This window comes from Perca fluviatilis, chromosome 21 (genome assembly GCF_010015445.1).
Source record: "Perca fluviatilis chromosome 21, GENO_Pfluv_1.0, whole genome shotgun sequence".
Classification (NCBI taxonomy): domain Eukaryota; kingdom Metazoa; phylum Chordata; class Actinopteri; order Perciformes; family Percidae; genus Perca; species Perca fluviatilis.
In genome coordinates, this window is record NC_053132.1 from 5,969,349 (window position 1) to 5,994,987 (window position 25,639).

Below are 25,639 nucleotides of genomic sequence, written 5' to 3' on the forward strand. Positions count from 1 at the left end.
CCTTTCAGCTCAGAGCGAGATAACGTGCTTGAACTGTTATCACAGGATAATTCAGATGTAATAAGTTTTGCACTTCTGAACCGGTTAAAGCTTTGAGGGGGCTTAATTAGGAAGTGATAACAAGGAAGCGAGGAAGCTGGTAAAAAATTAGATTGGTGAAGTGTATAATCATGCCAGATGTTGTGTTTGAATACGAAATGATTTGCATACATTCTGTTATACTTGATACTAAATTAATGTCAAATATGGGCTTTGTTTACGACTGCATATTTATTATACCTTCTATTTCTCCATCAAATCCTCTTTCATCCACTCCCCATTAACCATGCATGCTTTTTTATTCTGTTTCATTAAACAGATATCTATCTTTTTATAGTAAGCTACTTTCTTTTGATAAGCTTTACTCTTTTCATCTCGCCCTTGTGTATTTTCCTGTCTTAAAACCTCTGATCATAAAACAGTTTCCAACTCTGATTTATGATCAGTGCTGCTCAGATCAGAAAAGTATTATTACATTATTAAAATACATTGTGTTATTAGTTTTATTATTATATCACCATCATTCTTTGTTCCTCCTTTAATCCCTTTCTCTTTTCCTTTTCAATTATTTACAAATCGATGTAATTTCTCCCCAAATGTTCTTCATTTCCCATCTTTCCCTTCCTTTCCAAAATCTTTTTCTGTCCGTCTATTTGTGTCTAATCACTATGTCTACCCCTCACACCCTCTCAGCAGAGACAAGGCCCGCCTGGCGACAGATTCGGAGCTGGACCAGGACCTCAGTGAACGACTGGGTCTGGACAGCAGCGAAACCCTCACCAATGGCAGCCACCGTGCTGACGTGGCAGCCGCCAGACGCTTGGCCAAACGTCTCTTCAACTTGGACGGCTTCAGGAAGTCCGATGTGGCGCGCCACCTCAGCAAGAAGTGAGATGCTGTTACTGTGTTGTGGCTTTAAGTGTCTCAAAAGTGAGGTTCTCTGAAGTGTGCTTGTCGTGTTGTATTTGTGCATAACGTAATATTATTATTCCGTTGCTTCTTCTCATAGCTACCACCCTAAACACCCAGGAGACCACCCTAAATAGACAGGCACCAATTAGCTGGTGCTAGCAAGGCCTGCTAGCCACGACCGTTCACAACACCCTAGCAACAACTTAGCGACCAACTACCTACCGCACTTTTCACGCCTTAGCGACCACAAACAGTAGCATATATCTGCTACACACCCAACTCCAAATCAGCGTGATGCCGCGCTAACACAAAAATCGCTTCCGGGTAGACAAATGGCCGGTGATTTGAATTGCGGAGATATGTAAAATCTGTAAACTTGTTTATTTCTGTTGTCATTTTCAGCCGTAACATTTAAAGATATATAGTGAAACACAGAGGTCTGACCTATCGGACGTCTCTGCTGTGCTTATTTTCTGTAGGCTACTTTGTAGCTTTGCTAGCGTCTTTGATAAACCAAATCTAAGATATTGTTACGAACGGCAACATCGCACCGCCGGTCAGACTGACTGCTAGCTTGGGTGGTGTCATTTTCTGTAGTACATTAGTGAAAGAGAAGTATATCCAGTTGTTCCTCGTCCTGGTTTGCTCAGCGCCCTCAAACTGTACAGGAGTTTTCTACCTGGAAGTTAATATAAACATACATTGTTATTGGGTCAGATAGCAAAACACATGACCAATTTGAGTATGCTAAGTGGTAGCCAATGTGTCCAAAGTGGACTAACAATATAAAATGTCTGAAGAAACGACTTCTGCTACTAATACATGCACCTTTACTACCCACTACCACATCATGGATTATGTAATTATGAATAGTTATACCAAGAGTGCCGCTGCTACTCTCTAAACAATAATAGCTAAGCTAAGCTATACAGCACTCCTCTTAACCAACATGCTAAGTATACTCTAAAACTGCAGTGTCATTTGTTTTCGGAAAAATCTCCTTTCTACTGCATCTTATGTTTAGTTAATGAACTCTACTGGTGCACATTCAGTTCCCTCTACATTTACTGTACTTAAATTCTGCCTACAAAGTGTTTTTGAAAAAACAAAGATATGTTTTTCTGCATTCTTGCAGCGCTGCTCGATCAGGCCTTCAGTCTGTCAGCTGCTTGCTCGTGCTGATGAGAAAAAAATTGGGATTAAAGGGTTTCCTCACTTTTTGACAGATGCACCCTGGGAATATCCTCCCTTTCTCTGTTATGTTTTTTGTTTTCTGGCCTCCGGTCTGCATCTCCAGCTGACTGACTGACAGCCCAAACTGATTCCTTCCTCTGAGCTGAGAAAGCTAGCATTTGAACAATTGATTGACATTTTGTGCTTTTATGTTCACTTTCTCAGCTTTTTGTTCTTTTTCTGTTGTTATATTCTTCCTTATATGTCATGTCTGTATCTCGTCTGTGTGTCTACAGTAATGACTTCAGCCGTATGGTAGCAGAAGAGTATCTGAGTTTCTTTACCTTCACAGGCCTCGCTCTTGACCAGGCGTTACGGTGAGAACACAGTAGTTACAGAGTACACACATGCAATTTTAAAAACATATCAATAAAATACATATTCAATATATTTCTTATGTGAAATAAAATATTCCTGCCAGTTTGTTTTTCACATAAAATAACTGCAAAAAGTTAAACGTATGTCAGGCACATAACCAAGTTGTTGTATTTTTAAAAACAATGAACAAAACATTCTTGTGATTAAAGGCTGGTTTTAAATGATGACCGCGTGTCATCTTCCTCTCACATGATTTTGCGTGATGGTGCCTTTGATTTGACCTCAATTTAGATTAAAATCTGCAAATATTAGAATCTTAGTTAGGACGTAGTCAACATTTTCCACTGTTAAACACTGCTCTCTAGAGGGCAGCTTTGGTGTTGCATTTAGAGTGAAATGACAGTTTGTACAGTAAGTACTATTGTTTAACAGAGGTTCATACTGTATTCCTTTTGTTTCACTTTTATTATATTTACTCAGATATTAGTTATACTAAGCATGTATCCTACATACTTTCTACTCACATTCTCACTTACAGTTTAACACATTTGAGTGGGGTATAACCGTAGCAATTGGTTGAGCAACATCCACTATCACGTGTTTTTAGATCTGCTTTTTCCTCAGAAAATAAACAGTTGGTAACTTAATTTAAGGGTAGAAGTACCGAGCTCCATTACTTAAAGCAGCAAAGCAGTAATACTACTATGTAAAGACTAAGTCCTGTATTTATTATTGAAAAGGTGCAGACATAGATATATATCAGGAAAATGTACTTCAAGTATCAAAAGTAAAAGAACTGATTATGCAGACTCCTATCACATAATTATACTACAACATTAAATATATTATATCATTATTGCTATTATTATTACCGATGCATTAACATTCAAGTTGCATGTTAATGTTGCAACAGGTAGAGGTGGAACTCATTATAACTCTTTACCTTATTAAGTAGTTCTGTAAGAATACATCAAATTTTATGAGTTGTAAGTAGCAAGTAGATAAATATAGATAATTATAATGTAGTAAAACAATTTAAAAAAACTTCCCTCTTAGTAGAAGTTAGTAGCATTAAAAGGAAACACTCGAGTAAGGAAGTGAGTTCAAAAAGTAGGTTTGCGCTTCAACAATGGAGACATGGGGGCATGTTCAAAAAGTGAACAAAGGTGGCACATCTCATGTTCCCAAGTTAAGGACAAAATACTCTCATTTCACTTATTTTATTATGCTCACATCACAATCTATGCAGTCTGACACGTTTCAAGTATTTTGTCCTCCTTAATTTAGGAACTTGAGCTGTGCTACCTTTTTTTCACTTAAGTAAGTAATACACTTGAATAAATGTACTGAGATACTTTCCAACTCTGGCCAACTAATTACATTTGATTACATTCAAATAATATTCAGTAATTTGAAAGTTATGTAATTACATGAAGAAAATGGAGCTCATACACAGTAATGTAACACTGCATATTGTTTAAAATGATATACATCTTTATATTCTGTGGTCATTTCAATTTTCAAATTTCAATAGTTTTTTCCAGTGGACTACAATGCTTATTATATTGTTTTTAATCTGTAATGGGTAAGTATTTGGATGGATAAGATCTTCTGTCATTGTGTGTGCGTCTGCAGGACTTTCCTGAGGCAGTTTGCCCTGATGGGGGAGACTCAGGAGAGGGAGAGAGTGCTGTCACACTTTTCTAAGCGTTACTTAGAGTGCAACCCAAAAACCATACCGTCAGAGGGTGAGTAGTGGTGCTATAGAGGAGTGTTTCAAAGGACCAGCAATGGAAAAATATATATTTCAGAAGTTAGTGGAGAAACAGTTAAAAGAGAGTGGCCATAATGTGCATTGGTTTGCAGTTTCAAGGTGACCCAATGTGGGGCACCCTTGAAACCTTTCTTTTCTTTTTTTGGGATCCTTGAAACTGTCAACAGCTAATATCGCTAACGTTAGCTAGCTAGTTAACTAACAGAAATATTCACTTTTAGAAAGAGATGAATGCATGACGAAACAAGCCTACTGTTGAAGTTAAAAAAGTTAAAACATTGGTGATGTTTTAGAGCAATATATTTTTAGGTCATAAATGTAACTTATTTTATGTAAACTGTTGTGAAACTGAGTGACACTGAAAACTGAGCCGAAAATGATTGTTTCAAATCACTGTAAACTTGAATAGAATCGGCACTACCATGATAAAAAACCTTTATCTGTGACCTGGAGTAAACCTGAAATTCAGAGGTTTGTCCTTATCCTGAGAGAATATAATTCGGAAACAGAGATGATTTCAGGACTGTTCTTGTGTGACTCCACAAGGAGAAGCATGATTTCAGTCCACTGTCAGCTGCAGTGTAACATTTGTTTTTGTCATGTCGTTTTCATCATGCTGTTTTATTAAACCTTTTGCGTAACTTTCAATTGGACCCAAGCCTCTCCTTCCTCCTCAGAAATCAAACGATTACATTCTTTTAGAATTTCTTAACACTACCCATTCTAAATTAATACGTTTATTTAATAAAAAACATTTTAAAAAAAGCATGACACTTCATTTTAGTATATTTGGTGGCGTCTTGAAAGACATTGAAGTTACTTTAATCCATCAGTCAACAGTTAGCCTAACTAACGTTAGCTAGCGAGAACGCTGTAGCTAACATAAAGATAATGTTGTAAAAGGTATGTTTACCATTTTTATGATAATTAAAATACTGACTACAGTGTATGCATGGCATATGTTAAGGATTATTTTTACTTCATGGTCAACACTGGACATATTCTAATAATTTTGTTGAATCTGTTTAATGCAATGACAGCAGTGCTGGGCTAGTAAAAGCTAACGGCATATAAAACCGCATTGTTAACTGTTTTTAGCTAATGCAAGGCAAAGTGCTTAACATAAAACTTTAAAGAAAATATAAAAACAGCTAAAATAGAATAAGACGGGTATAAAATACAAGAATAAAAGTTACAGTGCAGTGTAAGAAATGAACAAATAACATTACTTGATTTTAATAGAAGGCAGCATCAAAAAGAAAAGTCTTCAGCCTTGATAACTGATAACTTTAACTAACCTGCAGTTTGTTTCAGATATGTGGTGCATAAAAACTGAACACTGCTTACTTAATGCCATAATACTAGTGGAGGGTAACATTTTGTTGACACACATTGTATTTAAATATCTTTATTTTTTGTTGTATGGGGGGAGAGAGAGAAGTAGACATGCAGCAAAGGTCCCAAGGCTGGAATCGAACCTGAGACGTTGACGAGTATAGCATCAGCAGGCTAGCTGTGGCTGATTTCAACATAAGTGACCCAGGGAAACATACATTAAACATTGGACCTTGGGAAAAAAAACCATTAAAGGTTTTCTTATTGTGTCATATTATGAGGAATCGAGCTGGGGAACATACGACCCTGGCAACATGGATACACTCTAAGCTAACTCACTGTGTTCATCCTTTAGATGCAGTTCACACTCTCACCTGTGCCCTTATGCTGCTGAACACCGATCTACATGGTCAGGTGAGTAATAAATAACTAGTATCTGGTGGCATACATGTGTACATCCATGCGTCAAACAGAACCTACTGTACTGTAAGTGTGCAGGTAACATTACGGCAGGTGTTGCAGTCAGGCAGAGGAGAAACAAAAACAAGATGATGTTTTAAAAGCTGCGTTTTACGCAAATGCCCTTTTGATTAACTCTAGAGTTTGGGGACTATAAGCCTGATCACCAGCTGATCTGCAGATCTGCCTGCTGAGCGTCTTTCACCATCTTTAATGTGCTACTTTTATAGTCAGAGCCTCCCTTTGCAAATCTGGGCCACTCTTCTCAGTGAAAGTGCAGCTCTGCGGATGAATGATTAATTAAAGTGGCTGTAGAGGTGACTGGATAGAGGTTCAGCTCCTTTAGAAGTTTCAGCAAATGTAACAGATATATATATATATATACATTATATATACACACAGTTATACTGTAAATTTGATCTTTGTTGTGACTGTGATCATTCACTACCACCCTCATCATGATTATAGGGGCTGTAACTTTTTAAATGTTTTGATTAATCCAGCAATAATTCCTTAAATGACAGAAATTTATGTAAAATTCACATCATAATATCCCTGAGCTCAGTATGGTGTCTTTAAGTCCAACAGTATGATGTTTTAAAATGATACAAAAACTGTGAAAAGCAGCCACTCCTCACATTTGAAAAGCTTAAACATGTAAATATTATGTATTTTTGTTTACAAATGTCTTAAATTATTCCTTGATTATCAAAATTGTTGCAATTGTAATTGATTAATGGACTAATTGGATTAGGTATCAGTCTAAACTGGTCAGTACTAGTGATACGATAGCTGACTTTCAGATCTGATCTCAAACCAGTTATTTATTCTTTACCTTTCTTTGAGAAAATTTTTTATTTTTCTACACTCATGTTTTTCATTTAACAAATGAAGCAAAACATTAACTTTAATTAGAAAGAGGTGCATTCTTTTACATAAATTTTACATTGAATACAAATTTACTGAGTTAAATGAAATAAACCAAATTGTGTTATAAATTTTGATACTTGAATGCAGGACTTTCACTTGACTATTTCTACACTCTCTTATTGCTACTTTTACTTAAGCAAAAATATCGGAATACTTCTTACACCTCTGTGTGTACTGTAAGTATGAAATTTAAGTGAGTTTCTCTTTGTTCAGAACATCGGTAAGAGGATGTCGTGTACGCAGTTCATTGGCAACCTGGAAGGACTGAACGACGGCCAAGATTTTCACAAGGATCTGCTTAAAGTAAGCTCATGTCTAAAATAGCAAACACACACACACACACATGCTGTCATGTACAGACACACATCTCAAATGAGAGCGAGCAGACTGTGTGTGCCAGCATTGTATTGTCCCTCAGATATGTGCGACTGAGCCTGGCTGTCTGGCCTGCGCTCACTGCCAGCTGGCATTGCTCTCATCTCCAGAGGCCTCCAATCAGAGGCCTGCCGGGGCCCGCCACTTCCTGGTACACTCCAGCTACGGCGCAGGCTGAAAGACTAATTGTTATGTGATCTGGAGACGAGGAGACGTAGGCTGCCCTCGGGTATCTGTGCGTGACTTCAGCAGCATTAGATTAGGATATTAGCTTAACCCAGCTGAGTTTGGCTGCAATAGATTGTAACCGTCAGACAGGGTTCAGACAGAGGCTTGGGGCCACATGATGTGGCGAAATAACCCAATCAGTACAGGCTGTTTGTCCATTGGTGCGCCTAATGATGATGTCGTTGATTAGTTTTGTCTGCAGAGTGGTCCGTCAACATGCCACAGGGCCCCAGAGTGCAAGTCAACAAGTTGTGTTGGGGTATTTATAATTCATGAGAGAGAGAGAGAGAGAGAGAGCGAGAGAGAGAGAGAGAGAAAGGCCACATCATTCTGCTGAAATGAATTCTGAAATGAAAAGCTGTTATTAAGGGCAGATAGTATCCATGCGACCGGGAGCTAAGCGAGGCAGAGAGTGAAAGAAACAGTCCCACAGACGTGCATTAGCTGTTTTATTAATGCTAGATCCAGGAACAGTCATTTTAATCATGCCTTCCACTTTCCACAAGCTCTTTAAGTCTCTTTCTCTCTTGATGAGACTCTTTTTTACCCTCGAGCTACACTCTCGTTTCTCTCATTCCCTTGTTCTCTGATTCTCTAAATGTTCTGCCGGCCCACTCTCGCTTGCTCCTTATCATGGCTCTGTTAAGCTGCCGTGCAGTTTAATCTCCATCCTCAGGCTGTGTCTTACTGCCCCCTTTATCTGCACTCTTTCACCTCCACCCAGTTCTGCCTCCCCAAAACTGACCGGTCATCTCTCCTAACGCTCTCTGTCCTCTGCTTTTCTTTCTTCTCTCCTGGATTGTGTTGCACCAGCTAATATACATGATTAAATTTGAGCATTATGTCTTTTCTATGTTCTTACAACAGGTTATTTACTAAATCAAGTCGCACTACAGAACTGACATGCCTCTATGTACATTTAAAGCTTTAGTGTGTAACTTTTTGATATTAAAGGTCCCATGACATGGTGCTCTTTGGATGCTTTTATATAGACCTTAGTGGTCCCCTAATACTGTATCTGAAGTCTCTTTTATATAGACCTTAGTGGTCCCCTAATACTGTATCTGAAGTCTCTTTTATATAGACCTTAGTGGTCCCCTAATACTGTATCTGAAGTCTCTTTTATATAGGCCTTAGTGGTCCCCTAATACTGTATCTGAAGTCTCTTTTATATAGACCTTAGTGGTCCCCTAATACTGTATCTGAAGTCTCTTTTTATATAGGCCTTAGTGGTCCCCTAATACTGTATCTGAAGTCTCTTTTTATATAGGCCTTAGTGGTCCCCTAATACTGTATCTGAAGTCTCTTTTATATAGACCTTAGTGGTCCCTAATACTGTATCTGAAGTCTCTTTTATATAGACCTTAGTGGTCCCCTAATACTGTATCTGAAGTCTCTTTCCCGAAATTCAGCCTTGGTGCAGAATTACAGCCACTAGAGCCAGTCCCACAATGAGCTTTCCTTAGGATGTGCCATTTCTGTGTCTGTAGCTATTGAGGAGGAGAGAGGGGGGGCAAGGTGGAGGGTGGGGGTGTGGCCTTGACCAACTGCCACTTTGCTTGTTTGAAAGCCATGATGTCTCTCTCTCTCTCATGGGTGGGCCAAATTCTCTGGGCGGGCAAAGCAGAGAAAGGGGAGGTAACCTTGCTCCTTATGACCTCATAAGGAGAAGATTCCTGATTGGCCCATCTGAGCTTTCATTTTCTCAAAGGCAGAGCAGGATACCCAGGGCTCGGTTTACACCTATCACCATTTCTAGCCACTGGGGGACCATATGCAGGCTGGGGAAACTCATATTAATGTTAAAAAACCTCATAAAGTGAAATTTTCATGCCATGGGACCTTTAATGAACATCCGTTACATTCAAGCCATTGAGCCATGAGTTGCTACAAAGCTAATTAAGACTATAAGCTCCACACAATTCTCTTTATTTATTTCTCAGTATGGCTATGTTCAGAAGATTGTGTCGTCCGGTGACTTTCCCGCACAGAAGCTCGTGTGAAGATAATGACCTCTTCTGAAGAGTCCATCATGTTTTTTTAATCATCCGTGTCCTCCCTGCCTACTAGCAACTGTGTGGGGGTTATATTCCCTGTAACACTCTTCAGTCGAAACCGGACACATATTAGCAAGCTAGTTTTGTCACTTGGCAGTTAATAGGTGTAAATATTGAACAACTAAACCTCTACGGAAGAATTTGTTTTTGTAGTGCAACTTAATTGTAAAGCTTGAATCTCCTCTTTGTACCATTTCCTTTCTTGTTTATTCTATCTCTTTTTCTCTGGTATCTCTCAATCATTTCCTGCAACAAAATAAATGCCATTCCTCTCCCCCTCCCTCCATCCTTCCCTCATTTCCTCCACTTATTTTCTTGCTTTTCCATTTCCCCTGGTCTGTGTCTGGTATCTGTGTTTGTATGTGCTGTAAATACATTAGGAATGAGCCTTAGAAATCCGTCACTCTGTCTTCTTTTCTCCCTGGTGCTCGTTATATAGCAACACACTCAGGTTCTGTATATCTCACACATTGTCCCAGACTCAACTCGTGTTTTGTCTGTCACCATTTCTGCAACAGCATCATAGTGGCCATTGTGCTTCCATCACATCTTTGCTTCGTTTCTCTATCGTCCTTCTGTGCCTCTTTCCTTGCCTTATCGCTCAGATTAAAGTGTTTCAGGTTATCATCCAAACCCTTTATTCTTTCTAATTTCCCATCTAGATCTTAATTTTCACATCTGTCTTTACATATTTATATATACAATATAGTTTTTAAATGTACATTAGAAAGTATTTTTCACCAACATTGTCCTGAGTCCACAGCAGTAAAAGAAATCTATTTTGTTGGTATTTATTTTGGTGGATAGTCAATTCATACAACAATACGAAGTAGCAACATGTCTTTGATAAAAAATGTCTCCCAGTCTGCATTATTTTTCCTACAAAAAAATGGGTGGGTAACCTTGATCAGATATTTATGTCTTTCTAAATTGCACAGCAGCAAGCGTTTTATGTTTTTGTTTTTAGCAATGCTAGTCTCATGGCTCTTATGTAAGGCAATGTCTGTTGGTCGGTCCACCATTTTGGCCCAGAATGAAATATCTAACTATTTAACATATTGCTATGAAATGTTGTACAGACATTCATGCTCCCCAGAGGATGAACCCCAATGACTTTGGTGATCCTCTGACTTTTGATCACTAGGACGATGACATACGTGCTTCTGAGTGAAATATCTCAAGAACCACTGGATGGATTACCATGAAATTTGGTTCAGATAATCTGAAATTTTAACTTTGCGGGAGCACAACCGGTCATTGCGTTCTTCAAATCAGCGAGTTTTAGAAGTGCCAAGGTCAAGGTATAAACGTTGGGGTGATCAGGCTTTTGCAGTTGCTGCCCCGAGACTCTGGAACAAGTTGCCCCCTGATATTCGCACTATCACAGATGGAGCTCTTTTTAGGTCCAAACTCAAAACGTATCTGTTTCGTCTGGCCTTTAATACGTAGCAGTGCTGTGACAATTTCATTCTTTTGTTTCTGTGTAACCTTTTCTGATTTTACTGTTTTCTATGTTCATTCTTTCTATTGTATGACATGTTTTTCTGATGTTAAGCACTTTGGATACCTGCTGGTTTTTGTAAAGTGCTATATAAATAAATTTTGATTGATTGATTGATTGATTGATTGATTGATAATCATGGTGTAGAGAGGATCCCTTCATCCCTTTTTTTCTGTGGCACTACCTGCAGGTCAAAGTGTGAAATATGTCAGCATCCACTACATGGATTCACGGTCATGCTCCACTCAGAATTACTTGAACTTTGATCATCCTCTGACTTTTCTTCAATACTTTGGTTTATGACCAAATACCTGCAAAATAATGGCATTCCCTTTAGAGTCCGAAAATATTGGCACTACACAAAATGATTTATACTTTTGATTATAAACTCAATACAAATTGTGAACTAATTATAGTGCTTTTCAAGGATATTTGTTATGTCTTTCTATATATAATAATGACACACAGAGCAGAATTGTTTAATACATTTAATAATGCATTTCAGGCAGTCTTAGGTTTGACATTTATACATTTTGGAGACAAACTCTGCATTTATTCAGAGTTATATAAAAGTCAAAACTCTGCATTAATGTGTGCTACATCCATCATAACGCACAGTAAAATGTGATTATTTAAGACTGTGCCATATGTTGAGGCTTTGCTCTGAGGGACAGGAGGAAACAGTGCTGAGCCCTGTAGCTAAAACAGAATATCAGCTGCCTGGTGGACTGGAAAATAATAAGAGGGGCTTTGCATCCCCATGACACCTCCTGCCACCTCTGTCCCTCAGGTACACTACCCTCTGTCTCTCAGCATCAATTAGTTCCACCGTTTTTTTTGCTTCTATAACTCTCTCGATTGTCGCTGATTTTTCCTCTCTCTTAATTATTCCTTTTCTTTCTCTTTTGATTAAACCTTGTGATATGTTTCCCATTACCACCACAATAGAGGAGCAGAATGGAGCAATCTCCTGAACTGAGCGTGTGCAGCTTTGGCTTCAAAACCCTCTCTTTGTTTCCAAATATTTGTATTATGTTATTTCTTTAAACAAATACACAAATGTGTACAGTGTATGCATATCACAGGAAAAATGAAGAAAGAAAAATACAGCCCATTCCCTAATCCCTCCCCCAAACCACATCTAACGGCCGGTACTCGAACAAGCACACACAGTCTGGAGCTCCAACAAAGAGATAGGTGCTGGAAGTTAGGTTAAATAGTAACTGAACGTAAATACATAGATAAGTAAAAAGCCGATAGTAATCTCAAAATGAAATCAAAAACAAACGAGTAACTGGGGATTTCCACCGAATGCAGAACGTCAGCGGACCGGCTCCGCTGCGTGTCGGCTCCGTGCTCCGCCGTCCGTCAATACCCACCAGGTCTGGATTTGTTGCGTAACGCCTGCGGCCATGGCTGACAGCTGAAGTCACGAGGACCCACGAGATCTCGCGAATTCACGTATGATTGCGCGATATAACAGGATGTAGTTTCTGTGAACAGAACCACAAAACCTATAATCCTATTGTATTTGTTATTTCCCCAGTTGTGACCTGGTTTTATTTGTGCAGCATTATTGCTGTGATATGTGAGAGGAAGTGGATTTTATAGGACTGCTTGGCTAATCAAATAACAATGATCATCTCCCAACTGGCACTGTATTGTGTGTTGTAACGTAACGTCGGCGAAACGGCTGCCATCAGTAACGTTATGGATACAAACAAGATTTTATATTTTATATTAAGCTGTTCTTGTCTTTACTAAAATCAAAACTAATCAAAGGGCAGAGTGCTCTTACAAATCACGAGGGAGCGATTTGACGTAATAGATGCGCTGTTTTTGCTGATGCTGAATCATCTTTAGCATACAATACATTCATTACAAATGTAACTTTAAGTTAAACATGTGTGTTTAAACTTCACCTGGGGAAACTGGCTTCACCTTCAGAGGCTCTGGGGGGGGGGGCAGCTCAGTCTCTCCAGCCGGGTTGCAGGGCCATCATACTGCAGCAGACTCGCTGTGTGTGAGCCAGACTGAGCAAACGCCGCTCGCACGTTTGAATCAGGGACGTAGCTAGGTATTTGAGGGGCAGGGGGCTAATTATACATTTAAAATTAAAAATTAAATTGTTCACTTTTGGTAAATGTATTGTTTAGTTCAATGTTTTGAGAAGCTTGTGGACATAGTGGCGGGTTGTTTTTACAAGTTCAGTTTTTGGATCACCAAAGTTAGGGGGGCAGCTGGGGGGGCAAGGCTCTACAGGGGGGCAAGGGGGGTCACCTGCCCCCCCTTGTCCCCCTGTAGAGCCGCCCCTGAGCTCGGGTGATAATTATCTGGGGATCAGTATGAGCGACTTCGAGAGATATCGCTGTCAGCAGAATTATTTTAGTTTTTCTCATATTTTGTCTTAAAAACGTGTTGTAGACTTTGATCAAGGTCAGTGCATTAAGCAGCATTGTAAATGTAAAGTGGAAACTGTCGCGCCTGAAGTTATTTTTTGTTGTTGCTTTGTTTTGTTGAGGCCCATCGCAGAGCAGAATTAAATCATGCATGAGTTTCCAACCATATGTTCATGTAACTTGATTGAAAGTTGATTAAGTTTTATATACTAATTTAAATCGAATGAAATGTTCCTAGAATATGAAAATGACAATATGATTGTACTGAGCTGATAGGTGCGCATGTCACTACATCTCACCAGTAACAGGATAGATGGAGGTTGCACACAGTGCACATGTCTAGTCGAGTACTGATGCTTGTTTGTCTCAATTAGCGTGTTGTTGTTCCAGGGTTCATAATGAGGCAATAAACTATTTTATTGTGCTCCAGAGGATATTTCCGTCCGCAGTTACCCACACCAGACTATCAGTCAGGGGAGATGTGACAGGCTGACAGGCTGCTCATAAACCGAGCACAGAGGCCAGTCAACAACATTCACCCGCAATCACATACCTGTAAGATACAGTAGCTAGTCCTGTCTTTGACGTTATTGGAGGCCCAGGGTTATTCGGGTGTATTTCAACCTGGGTCTGATTTTAAAAACATCGGTAAAAAGAAGTCAGACTGGTCGGACATCCAGGTCATCCATAGTTGGAAGAGAAAACAAACCAAACTCTAAAAGTATTCTCTGTGGAACATATCCATCACAGTTTACAGACAAAACTTCTGTTTCCACTTTGACTGTAAGTTTTCCAGTGCAATGAGAATTTATTATTACGTGTCATTTAGCTGACGCTTTTATCTAAAGCGACTTACAATTGCTATATATTTATATGCCAGAGGTCGCACGCCTCTGGAGCAGCTAGGGGTTAAGTGTCTTGCTCAGGGACACGTTGGTTGATGTATCACAGTGGGAATCGAACTCAGATCATCCACACCAAAGGTATGTGTCATCTCCACTGCGCCACCACCACCACCACCCCAGTTTGCTCTCTTTCAGTTTTTCCTCCAAATGAAGTAGTTTAAATAATCTGGTTAAAGTTACGATGTGTTTACAACTGCTCATGTTTCTTGCACTGCTGGACATCGTTGTCAAGATATTAAAGTAGTTTGGCATTTTGGGAAAAATACTCATTAGCTCTCAGCTAGATTAATACCACTCTCGTATTTGTTGGCTAAATATGAAGCTACAGCCAGTTAGCTTCGCTTAGCAAAAAGGCTGGTCTGAAGGGCCCACTAGAACCTCTAAACCTGACTTATTAATTATGTCTCGTTTGTTTAACCGAAACTGTGTTTTATGTTCTGGACTATTTCTTTGCTCTAAGCAGTTGCCAGGCAACCATCAAAAATAGTCAACCAAGATGTAACGTGTTGATTAGAAACATTTAGAGAGTAGAATGTGTTACCTTTGGACAGAGCCAGGCTAACTGTTTCCCCCTGTTTCCAGTCTTTGTGCTAAGCTAAGCTAACCAACCTTCATATTTAACCAACATATATTAGAGTGCTGTCAATCTTCTCATCTAACCTCCCACCAGAAAGCGTGTATTTCCCAAAGATGTCTAAACTATTTCTTTAAGAATTTGACATCAACATTGTGAATACATATCGAAAAAAAATTGGCCAAAGTTTTCCTTCTAAGGTTAATCTTGTGAACCAGAAACCATGCGGTACTGTAATTTGTCCACTTTTATACTTAATCTAGATGTTTATTTCTTTGCTAACTAATTTTTGTCAAAGCAGTTTTTGCAGCACTGCAGTGTTTGGACCTTATGTGTCCGTAAGCGGCTCACTGTTTGGGCAATTACCTCAAAAAGAAATGATGAAGACTTGTGGTCCCAATGCCACAATAAGCTTTTAAGCCTTCATAACCACTTCTTGTTCCTTTATACCAGCTTGCATGGAAAACAGAGCTGCTGTGTAGCTACCGCAGCTCCCTGCAGAGTCGGAAACTCTGGCTGCCGGCCCAAGCTAGTGCTTTAGAGGAAACTTTCTTTCTTTATTGTGAGGCTCAGAGATGCATAGGTTTGCACTCCTCTCTCTCTCTCTCTCTCTCTCTCTCTCTCTCTCTCTCTCTCTCTTCTCTCTCTCTCTCTCTCTCTTCAGCACTGCTCAGGGCTTAAAGCTTGAAGAGTGATCTAACGATGCACTGAAGTAGGTTACCAGCCCGCATCAGAGCAGGAGAACAAATTCCGCTGGAATGAAAATGTTGTACAGCTCAATCAAGACGCCCGAACCGCGCTCCTCCAACAGTAATTAGGTGCACTGATGTTATCGATTGCGCAGCAGCATTGATGGCTAGGGAAAAGACGGATGACTTATTTGTATTTGTAAATGAGGGCGAAGGAACCATTCTTGAATGAGCCGCTGCTGTCAGTCTGGCAGTAGCTACGAATGTGTCTGAAATCTGCACAGCAAGCTTTAGTGCCAGCGTTCGACGGCCTCGCCAGCCTGGGCAAAGACAAGCAAGTAATGTCTGAGGAGGGAGAGAAACCAAAGACAGATGCTACTTTTTTTACTCGTATCATTACACGTTCAGTGTGTACAGCGAGGAAATGTCACTGTTTAAATGGTAAAACACATTTTAATAAAATTCTTGCAGGAGAAGGGACAAGAGACAGGGTAGTGAAAGAGAGAGAGAGAGTGTGAAGAAGAGGCAGCTGCTGAGGTCAGCAGAGACGTGAGGATGTGGATCCTCTCCCCCTCTCCCCCGCCCTGTCTGGACCCTCCATGAGTGACAGAGGGAGAGATTTAGACAGGATGTGAAATATTGAGTGGGATGGAGAGACTGACAGCAGACGGGAAAACTGATAGAAGGCATAAGGTAAAAAAAAAGACGGCTGATTTATTTGGCCTTTTACCGTCGTTTGGGTTGCTTTCGGGGAGCAGGTGTTGGGCAGTCTGCTGCAGCGCCGTACCAGAGTACCTCTGGGTTAAGTGCTTTGTTTAAAGGCAACTCGATGCTTTTCTTCAGATTCAAGCTACAAGCCCACAAGCTGCTGCTGCCGCCCACAGAGTGTAAGGGAGGAAGGTTAAGAGGACCGACGAAGCAGAGAGGCAGCGGCAGAAATCAACACGGAAGCTTTGACCTCCTCCTGTAACAGGCTGTCCTCTCGACGCAGGTTGTTTCGGGGTTTTCGCAGTCTAAGGTTAGCTCCACTTCCTCCTCCACCGGCTCGCTGATGTTCCTTTATATCTTCCCTCGTGGTTAAAGTCACGGCTCGCCAACATGTCCTCCCCCCGATGGCGCATGTCAAAAGACAGACGCCGGTCTTGAGAGAGGGACGGGTTTCGTTCGGTCACAGCAGCACCCATTAAACTTTTATTACGTTTTAAATTTAGCAAAGGGCATGCAACGCAGAAGAAAAGCAGGAGGACGAGGTAGTCAATTGGACAACAACAAATACACCGGTGCAGTTCATTACACAGAGGTTTGGACGCATTCATTTTAATAGTTAATGCGCCTAAACCTTTGTGTGATGAAACAACAACAACAGAAGGAATAGAAAGAAGTAGAGCATTAAACAATGTCTGTTTTCTGAGGGTTGTAGGAAGTGGTTTAGGTGGATGATGAGCACGCAAGGTGCAGGACTATGGTTCACACTGTATGGTATCAGGTAACACTGATAGAGTAAACACATCCTGTCTCGTGCTTGAAGTCACTTTTTGACCTGCTCCCCCTGGCAATGTGTTCGCCATTGTACACCTCATTCGATAAAGGGGGGGGGACAGTGGTCGCCTAAAGGTTAGAGACGCGAGCTTGTGACCGGGAGGTCGTCGGTTCAATCCCCCAGACCCGACAGGATAAAATCTGGGGGGGGAAAGTGCAAGAGCGGTGCTTGTCCCTCCCTCATTACCTTTGAGCAACCTCCAACCGCTCCAGTGGAGCTGCTCAGTGCGCAGTACAGCCACAGTCTGACCTGAGCAGACTGCGTATGAATGTGTAATTGTGTGAATGTTGCAAATGAGAATTTGTTCTCAAACAGCTTACCTGGATAAATAAGAAGAGTTATTGTGAGCGGGGGGAATAAAGCTCTACAAACTCATTATCTTATTAGCTTGGTTTCTTATGGGACAACATTTTTATGGGTTATTCAAAAGATGTTTTCGTACCATCGACTCCTGTCTCATAACCTGTCTGCAAACCGAGCAGTTCATACTCCGACAGAGGAGGTTAAATAAAAGTGAATGATCCAACACTCGCAGCTAAAAAGCTACGATACTTTTTCTGGCTCTCCGTCCCATCTTGGGAAACTGAGCTCTGAATCTTTTGTTTTGATTTTCAGACTTAAAATCAGTCCGATCGATACAAGTCTGTGATTGACAGAGTGATTCAATCTCCCGTCACACTCCTGTAGCTCATGTTGTCCCAGTTACTCCCTCTCAAGTCAATAATTCCACTGGGGCGATTTCTCTCGGGGACACACGTCTTCAATTTTGTCTTGTAAGCAAAGGTTTCTGTCAGATGCTCAATTTTCTGAGTTGCCTCCTTTTTTTTTTTTTTTGCTGCTTCCCCTTTTTGTTATGGTTTGTTTTTTGTTTATTTTTCTGGGAGTAATCGTCGAAAGGAATTTGAAGATTTGGCTCCATGTCCGCTTTAGGGCACTTAAAGTGTTCTTTTTATAGATTTGCTGCAGAGGTCATGTTTGGTTGCTTTTTAAATTTGATTTTGGGGTGGGAATAGTTTGACTGAATGCAGAGAAGATTTGTGTCGGCCCTTGTCGGTGGCTTATCAGACGATTTTGCATGTTGAATTGGCCGTCGGTGAGAGAAATCTCTTGGCTGTTCAGCTTAAAGCGTAACTCTCGCCAAAATGCAACCTGTGGTCTTTTTGTGAATGTGCACGAGTCAAACATTGGTTTAAAAGCTTATTTAGGACAGAAGCGCCACTTTTAAGATTTTTAATTTTTAGACTTTTTTGGTCAAATGGCCTTTTGAATGGGAGTGATAAGGGCACTTTCATGCTAGCCTCAAAATAGCTATTTTTAAAACACTAAGAAGGCTCGACACAACACAAAACGTTGCTCGAAGTATCACCAGGGGCTCTACACCTTAACGGAAGCATTGACAACGTTGTTTGTGGACCCAGAGTTTACTAAAAATAAAGGTTTTGAACAACTCACCGTAGCTCTTGTTGTTTCCGGCTGCAGCCATTTTATCAGTCATAAACAATCGATTTCCGAATGCAACATAACAGGGAGGAGAGTAAAGATGGAAAGCTCCTAAAGTTTAGTTCCATATAAATGCACGGATTATTTTTTGTTTTGTCATTAGTGAAAAACAGCATTGACCTTGTAGTTGAAAAAGGAGCCTCGTATGGAGTCTGTTCATTCGCATTCGGATATCGACTCATTTTGACTGCCGAGGTGGTAGCGGCCGGAAACAACAAGAGCTACGGTGAGTTGTTCAAAACCTTTCTTTTTAGTAAACTCTGGGTCCACAAACAACGTTGTCAATGCTTCCGTTAAGGTGTAGAGCCCCTGGTGATACTTCGAGCAACGTTTTGTGTTGTGTCGAGCCTTCTTAGTGTTTTAAAAATAGCTATTTTGAGGCTAGCATGAAAGTGCCCTTATCACTCCCATTCAAAAGGCCATTTGACCAAAAAAACGAAAATACGGTAAATCTTAAAAGTGGCTCTTCCGTCCTAAATATGCTTTTAAACCAAAGTTTGACTCGTGTACATTCACAAAAAGACCCTAAGTTGCATTTTGGCGAGAGTTACGCTTTAAGCGAATCGGTGCACAAGGACAAAAACAGAAGTGAGGAAATCAAGCAAACGACTAAATTCAAGAGGGCGTGAGATTGATGATTTTATTTTCATTGAGCTCATTAGCAGAAATAGTTGTTTGTCTTATTGTTCACTAGCGCACGGTAAAATATCATTTGTTGTCAATGTGGTAGCTGGCTAACTAGCGTCTTGAGTCCGTCCTGCCAGCCTTCCGGTATCCCTTTTTGAATGACGAATACAGACTACCGCCACATGCTGGTCTAGAGAGTTATTTCCTCTCACGTAGGCGCAGAACGTACGTGCTAGTCGGCCGCTGGCTGTAGTCTTTGCTGTGTTTTCACGTGCATCTTTTTGGCCCAGACACAGGCGATGTGAGGCGACGCAACAGTCGGCCTTCGTCGCCGCTAGTTTTTTTATGCCGGTTTGGTGCGTCTGGGCCCTTTAGACATGAAACTGACTCTGATCTCTCCCAACATGTTCAACTATTCCTTTAATTCACAGCGTTGCTGAATACACACATCTTTTCACACTGCCCCTGTGCTGCCCATTTTTTGTTGCATGTTTCTTTCTCCTCTCTCTTTACCCATCTCCCCCACAAGACTAGCACTGAATACTAAATTGCCATTGCGAGTATATTTAAAAAAAAAAAGCATGCATGTGTGCGTAACCTCGCCTGCATTTGTGTGTGTGTGTGTGTGTGTGTGTGTGTGTGTGTAAGAAGCAGACTGTGATTTGCTAGCAATGACTGAGAGAGGGAGGGAGGGAGGTACGCATTGAAGAAGCAAAGGCAGAGGGAGGCAGAGAGAGCGAGAGCACCGTCCCTATCAGCTTCGTTTTTTTCGCTCCGCGATTCAGGCAGCCAGCTCTCCTTTCCTCTCCTCCTCCTCCTCCTCCTCCGCAGCAAAAGCAGCAGCAGCAGGGAGAAGGGAAGCAAGAGGAGCGCTGGATTGGACGTAAATATTGCAACAGATAGATAAACCAGACATCCACATTCTTCACACAGCAGAAGAGGAAGGCATGAAGAGCAGCAGGAGGGCTGCCTTTTTTTCCCCCAAACCCGCCAAACGTACGATGCGAAGAGACTAAAACCAAAGAGTCTGAGAGAAAATACTGACTGAGACAAGTGGATCACAGAGGAGGGGGTAAACAGTCACAGCGGACCTCCACACATGGACAGAGAGCAGCAGGAAGAAATTAGATAATCTGACAATCAGCACTGTGACTGTAAAACTGATGGTATCCATTTTACAGTGGGAGCAACAGGAACGTGCAGCGCTAAATCTCTGATTCTTCTCCATCCGCCTCTTTTTTCGTAGCATTTACTCCTCTTTAATTTCTATCATATTTTTGGGCTTGTGACGAAATCCACCTTGCTCTTTGGATTCCCGTCTCTGAAGTCCGAAGGCGGCTGTCCTCCCCTCCCACCCCTCTGTACCTCCCTCTATTGTGTGTGTGTGTGTGTGTGTGTGTGTGTTTTTTTTTTTGTCTATGTGTTTGTGTTCATATATGCATAAAGAGCTTATTGTAGGCCTGCGTGTGTTTTTTACCTCTTGATTTCCGCATTTTGCACCCATCTGTTTCACACTGGTTGTCCGTTCACACCTCTGCTTTTCGTACCATCTGCGAAAGTGTGAGCTTTTGTCCCTCTGTGTGTGTTCGTGCAAGTGTGTACCTGTGAGTGCAGGTTTAAGCATTCATCTCTGTAGTGTGTTGTCACTGGCTTTCTCTAAAAGAGGACAGCTGGACACCTTTGGGTAACTTGGCAGAGGCTCGTATCCTGCTGAGAGTGTGCGTTCACTCACCTCTACGCACACGTCACCTGGACAAAGTTACACATTTAACTGCAGTTTATTTTCCATTTAAACTTCATAGACTGAGCGCTCACATTGGAAGAAAAGTGCTGGATGTATTGTCACTTGCGGAAGAAAGTCTTGCCTTCCTGATTTGCAGCAAAGGAGTAATTTCTGTACATGTATAATACATGGCTGCCTTATCAATAATTCAGCGTCATGTGGTCTCCCCGGTGTTGCCTGGTGGGCGTTGATCAAGACACTCAGGGGCGCGACTGTTAGGGTTTGATGCATGCTGATAGCCGCTGACAGCAGACTGATGATGTGTTGCCTCTCTATGCGGTCTCCGCTGATCCCCAGCTGCTTTCAGTAACAGCTGAATTCACTTCCAGCTGTCTGGTGGCACATCCACATCAACTGGACAGCATCCAGATCAGACGATCATTTCACACTTTGGATCAACTTATTTTCTCCAGGACTTAAAAATAAAAGACTGAATCATTTGGACAGATTTTTTAATGTCCAGTGTTTTTTGCACCGTTGTCTCTGAGCATGATCGGTGTTAACAGCCTGCACTCTGCGGGGCGCCTACGCTCACGCTCTCTTTGCACCGTGCGCTACGGAAGGGACTTTCGGATGATGGACCCGTTTCGCTGTCCCAGAACCCCACGCTCACGTTCACTCAAACCCCTGGTGTTTCCAGACCTGCTGGGAAAGGCTCAGGACGGACAGAATCACCCGCAGGCCAGAAAGAGGAGGAAGGTACAGAAAAACTCTTGGTTATTTCATGTTACTTTTACTTTTACAAGTCATTCAGACACATCGTTATTCATCACAAAAGTGCTCCTGATCCACATCTTCAAAACTAAATCCCCAAAAGACAGAGATTAATAATGTTTTCCTACTTCATTTCCTGAAACGTGTCATGATAAATGATTTCTTACCCCAGATAACGTGGAATAATAGCTCGCAATAGCTGGTGGATTGCTTATTTCAGCCACGTTTAACTCATCATCCTCACACAACAAACCATTATTGCATTACAAATTCTGAAACTACTATTGTATTATTGATTTATCATCTATTTGTAAGATGTTTTTATACAACCACTCACATATGGATTGTAGAGCGTTTGATGAAGGAGGTTGGTCGGCTGCCAGCATATTGTGTCAAGCCACCAATCAAGGCTAATGGCTCTCATTTGCTGGCACTCGGTGACGTTTATGAAGCAAGTAGGTGAAGGTGACGAACATCCATCCTTGTCTCAATGAGCCTCCAGACTGAGGGAGTCTGACTCGGAGTTATACTCCACCTCAATCAATCCACCTTTTTTTTTATACGTACTTCCCTCTTTAGTCTTCTGTCTTTAAATCCACAGAGTTCCTCTGCTGTTGATACTGCGTGCTCCCTTTTTATTATTTACAACAGGAGGTGTTTTCTTTTTGTACAAATGAAACATTTTCCTCAGGAATAAAATGACCTTTAACACAGTTTCACTTACACTAAATCTGTCCCATGTTGGCTAGGGTAAACTATAGAAATATATGCACACTTATACATTTAACCCCATGAAAAACTTCTCATGAAAAAAGATGGTAAGTTGCACCACAATTAAAAATGTCATTATTAATGAATCTTCGGACAGAAAGAGGCATTTATACTAATTCAATTGTCTAAAGACATTTATCAAGCACAAATGCCAAACAATTCTAGCTTTGTTCGTCTTATGTGATAATAAACTGAATATCTTTGAAGTTTGGAAGTGTTTGTTGGACAAAACGAGCAATTCAAAAGAATAGTTCACCCAAAAACAATATAAATTGTATATAGTACTCACCTTCCTTGGCTCTCTATGGTCCCAGAATTTTTTTTTCTACCAAATGGCGTTAAGGAGAGCATATCGCTGCAAACAAAAGGCCAAACGAAAGACATTAAAAAAGGTTATAAAACATCCAAACACAATTATTGCTACTAAACAAAGCATTTTCGAGTTATCCTCCCATGAAGTGATTTTTTTTTTTCATATTATATAAACAGTGTTTGGTTGTAGGGTAAATGCCTTCTAGCCACAGCTCCAAGCTTAGTTTTATTGCCAAATCTTTTGAAAGCCATTTTCTTCATTCACACATAATGAACCTCTGTAGACAGAATATGTTGCTGTTATGGCACATCATTAAACAATTGAAATCAGCCGACTCCGGTAAGCTCAGCTGTATTTCTTGTCTGTGATTATTAAAATGTATGAGCACATTTTAGTTTGAGTCATAGTTTAATTGCTAAGACTTTTACAGTACAGCGATTATTCAAACCAGAACTTAAATCTGTAATGGTCCAGAGGCTAGATGGTCGTTAATATTCATGGAACTATTTCTGATTAAGCCCAGAAAACTCTGGAAATGAACCTGATTGGGCACGCTGAATCAAAACCCCATTATAAATCCAATTTCATTTGACTAAAAAGTCGCAATACAACAAAATCATATTCATAATAGGTTGGTAAGTCTAAAACAGCAGAATCCAAGTGACGACCATTAGCAGCAGCTCTTTAATCAAAGGAATGTAATGGGAAAGGATCGATTTTAGCTAGGGAGTGACGTTTCTTCCCCCACACATGGCAGTTATAGTCACGGTGGGAGTGAAAGTATGATGTGGGTCTACAAGGGATTCAGAGGTGAACGGGGTGGGAATGAAGTGCCTTTAAGTGTCCTCTCCATCACCTCTGCTGTCACTGCTGTCTGTCAGCTGCACCCACAGCCTCCATCTGTGTGTTTAGCGCTTCGGGTCTGATGGCTCCATGATGTCTGCTCTGTAAAGTGTCCACAGGGCTGGATCGTCGCTACAGATTTTGAGGAAGTTGAAGCCAAAATGTGCTGCGTTTCTGAAGCCTTTCAGAGCAGAGATCACCTCTCTTTTATTCTCCCCGCTGCTATTTTATTGTTGATTCTCATGATAATGAAAGTAAAAGAGTTTTTTTTTTCTCCCGGGAGTGTAAACAATGACCCGAAAAAAATGCAAAAAAAAAAAACTGGTGGAAAGAAGTGAAAAGGTGTGTTTTTTTAACATCAAGTTAGCCCAAATAAAGTGTGTCGAAATTAGGCAGACATGCAGAAACGCCCAATTTCAGCGATATACGTAGCGAACTTGGTGGTGATGCGACAGTAATTTGCCTTTTATTCAAAGGGAGTTATCCCTTTACAGTAATACAGTATGTCTGGTTTTATTAGACCAATGCTGCAAATCTTTGATATTGACATTACGTTGCTTCATGACATTATTGGATTTTTATTGGAGTTTTGCTTCGATTCATCAGGTATTTAATTAGATAGATTTATCTAAAACCGTCACTCCTGTCGGTGATTTTATCCATTAAACAGTTCCTCAATTGATTTTGTAGGAAATATTACTGTATCGTGATCTATCAAGTACACATTTGAGGTACTTTGAGGTACTACTTAAGTAGTTCCATTTTATTTGTTATTTTATACTTCTACCCCAATACTTTGATTTGCAAATATAACACTTTTCACTCCGCATTCATTTGACTGCTAATGATCATATTATAAAATATAATGTGTTATACATTAAACAACCGAGCAGTACATAAGGTAGCTAAAAACTAGCTAAACATTAACCGACTACATTTTAAAAGAATCCATTCTGCATAATGAGTACTAAGTACATGTTGGTGTTAACATGAATGTTTGAATGGAGTACTTTATATATAGTTATATTATGAGTCTTTTTACATGTTATATTGCAGCTGAAGTAACAGATCATCTAACACTGCTCCTAGGTGCAACTAATGGTTGTTTTCATTGATTAATCTGTCGATTAATTGAATCGATCATTTAGTACTATCAAATTAAATGTTGAAAAATGTCCATCGCAACTCCCTACGGCCCAAAGTGACGTCTGACCAACAGTCCAAAACAGGAGTAAGTTCTATGGATTTTTGTCATTGATAATAACTTAAAACTGAGGAAAGCTGCAAATCTTGAGTTAATAAAGACATCCTGCTTCACTAGTCAATCAATCAATCAATCAATCAATCAATCAACTAATTGATCAGCACTACAGCATTGAGAGAAATGTGTAAACTCAGCTGTGTGTTTTCACTAATGTCTTTGTCATATTTTTATAGTTACGTTTTTTATGTTCATGTTCTTAAGCTGTAGCTTAATTTCGCTTCATGCCGGTCGATGCGTTTTCTGAATTATTTATCGGGCTGATTGATTTGCTCGTCTCTCCGTCGACAGGCCCGGGTGCTCTGCGGATAATGGCTTTGTAACTGATGTTGTGGTGGTTGGACTGATTGGATGACTGATGGATTGTTTTGGCAAAATAAAATGAGTTAGGCTCAGGCAAAGAGCAGTTTGAGCAGCGTGAGAAGGGATGACATTTCAGAGTACAATTTATTGAATGAAGCCGGCTTGCTTACTGTGCAGCTTCCACAGAAAACCACAATGGACCTGCCCACCCCTCCTGTAATATGTGATCAAATCGCCAACAGCTGAACATAGCTGC

General features: G+C 40.5%; 1 protein-coding gene across 4 annotated transcripts in view; it reads left to right on the forward strand.

Moving 5' to 3' along the window:
* The window catches only part of LOC120551191 (PH and SEC7 domain-containing protein 1-like), a 95,826-nt gene that overhangs the window by 46,008 nt on the left and 24,179 nt on the right, over positions 1-25,639 (forward strand). For all 4 annotated transcript variants that reach the window (XM_039788415.1, XM_039788417.1, XM_039788416.1 and 1 more), the window contains 5 exons: positions 733-927; positions 2,421-2,501; positions 4,138-4,250; positions 5,967-6,025; positions 7,214-7,303. In XM_039788415.1, the coding sequence (XP_039644349.1) occupies positions 733-927; positions 2,421-2,501; positions 4,138-4,250; positions 5,967-6,025; positions 7,214-7,303 (538 nt within the window). The remainder of the gene's footprint in view (positions 1-732; positions 928-2,420; positions 2,502-4,137; positions 4,251-5,966; positions 6,026-7,213; positions 7,304-25,639) is intronic.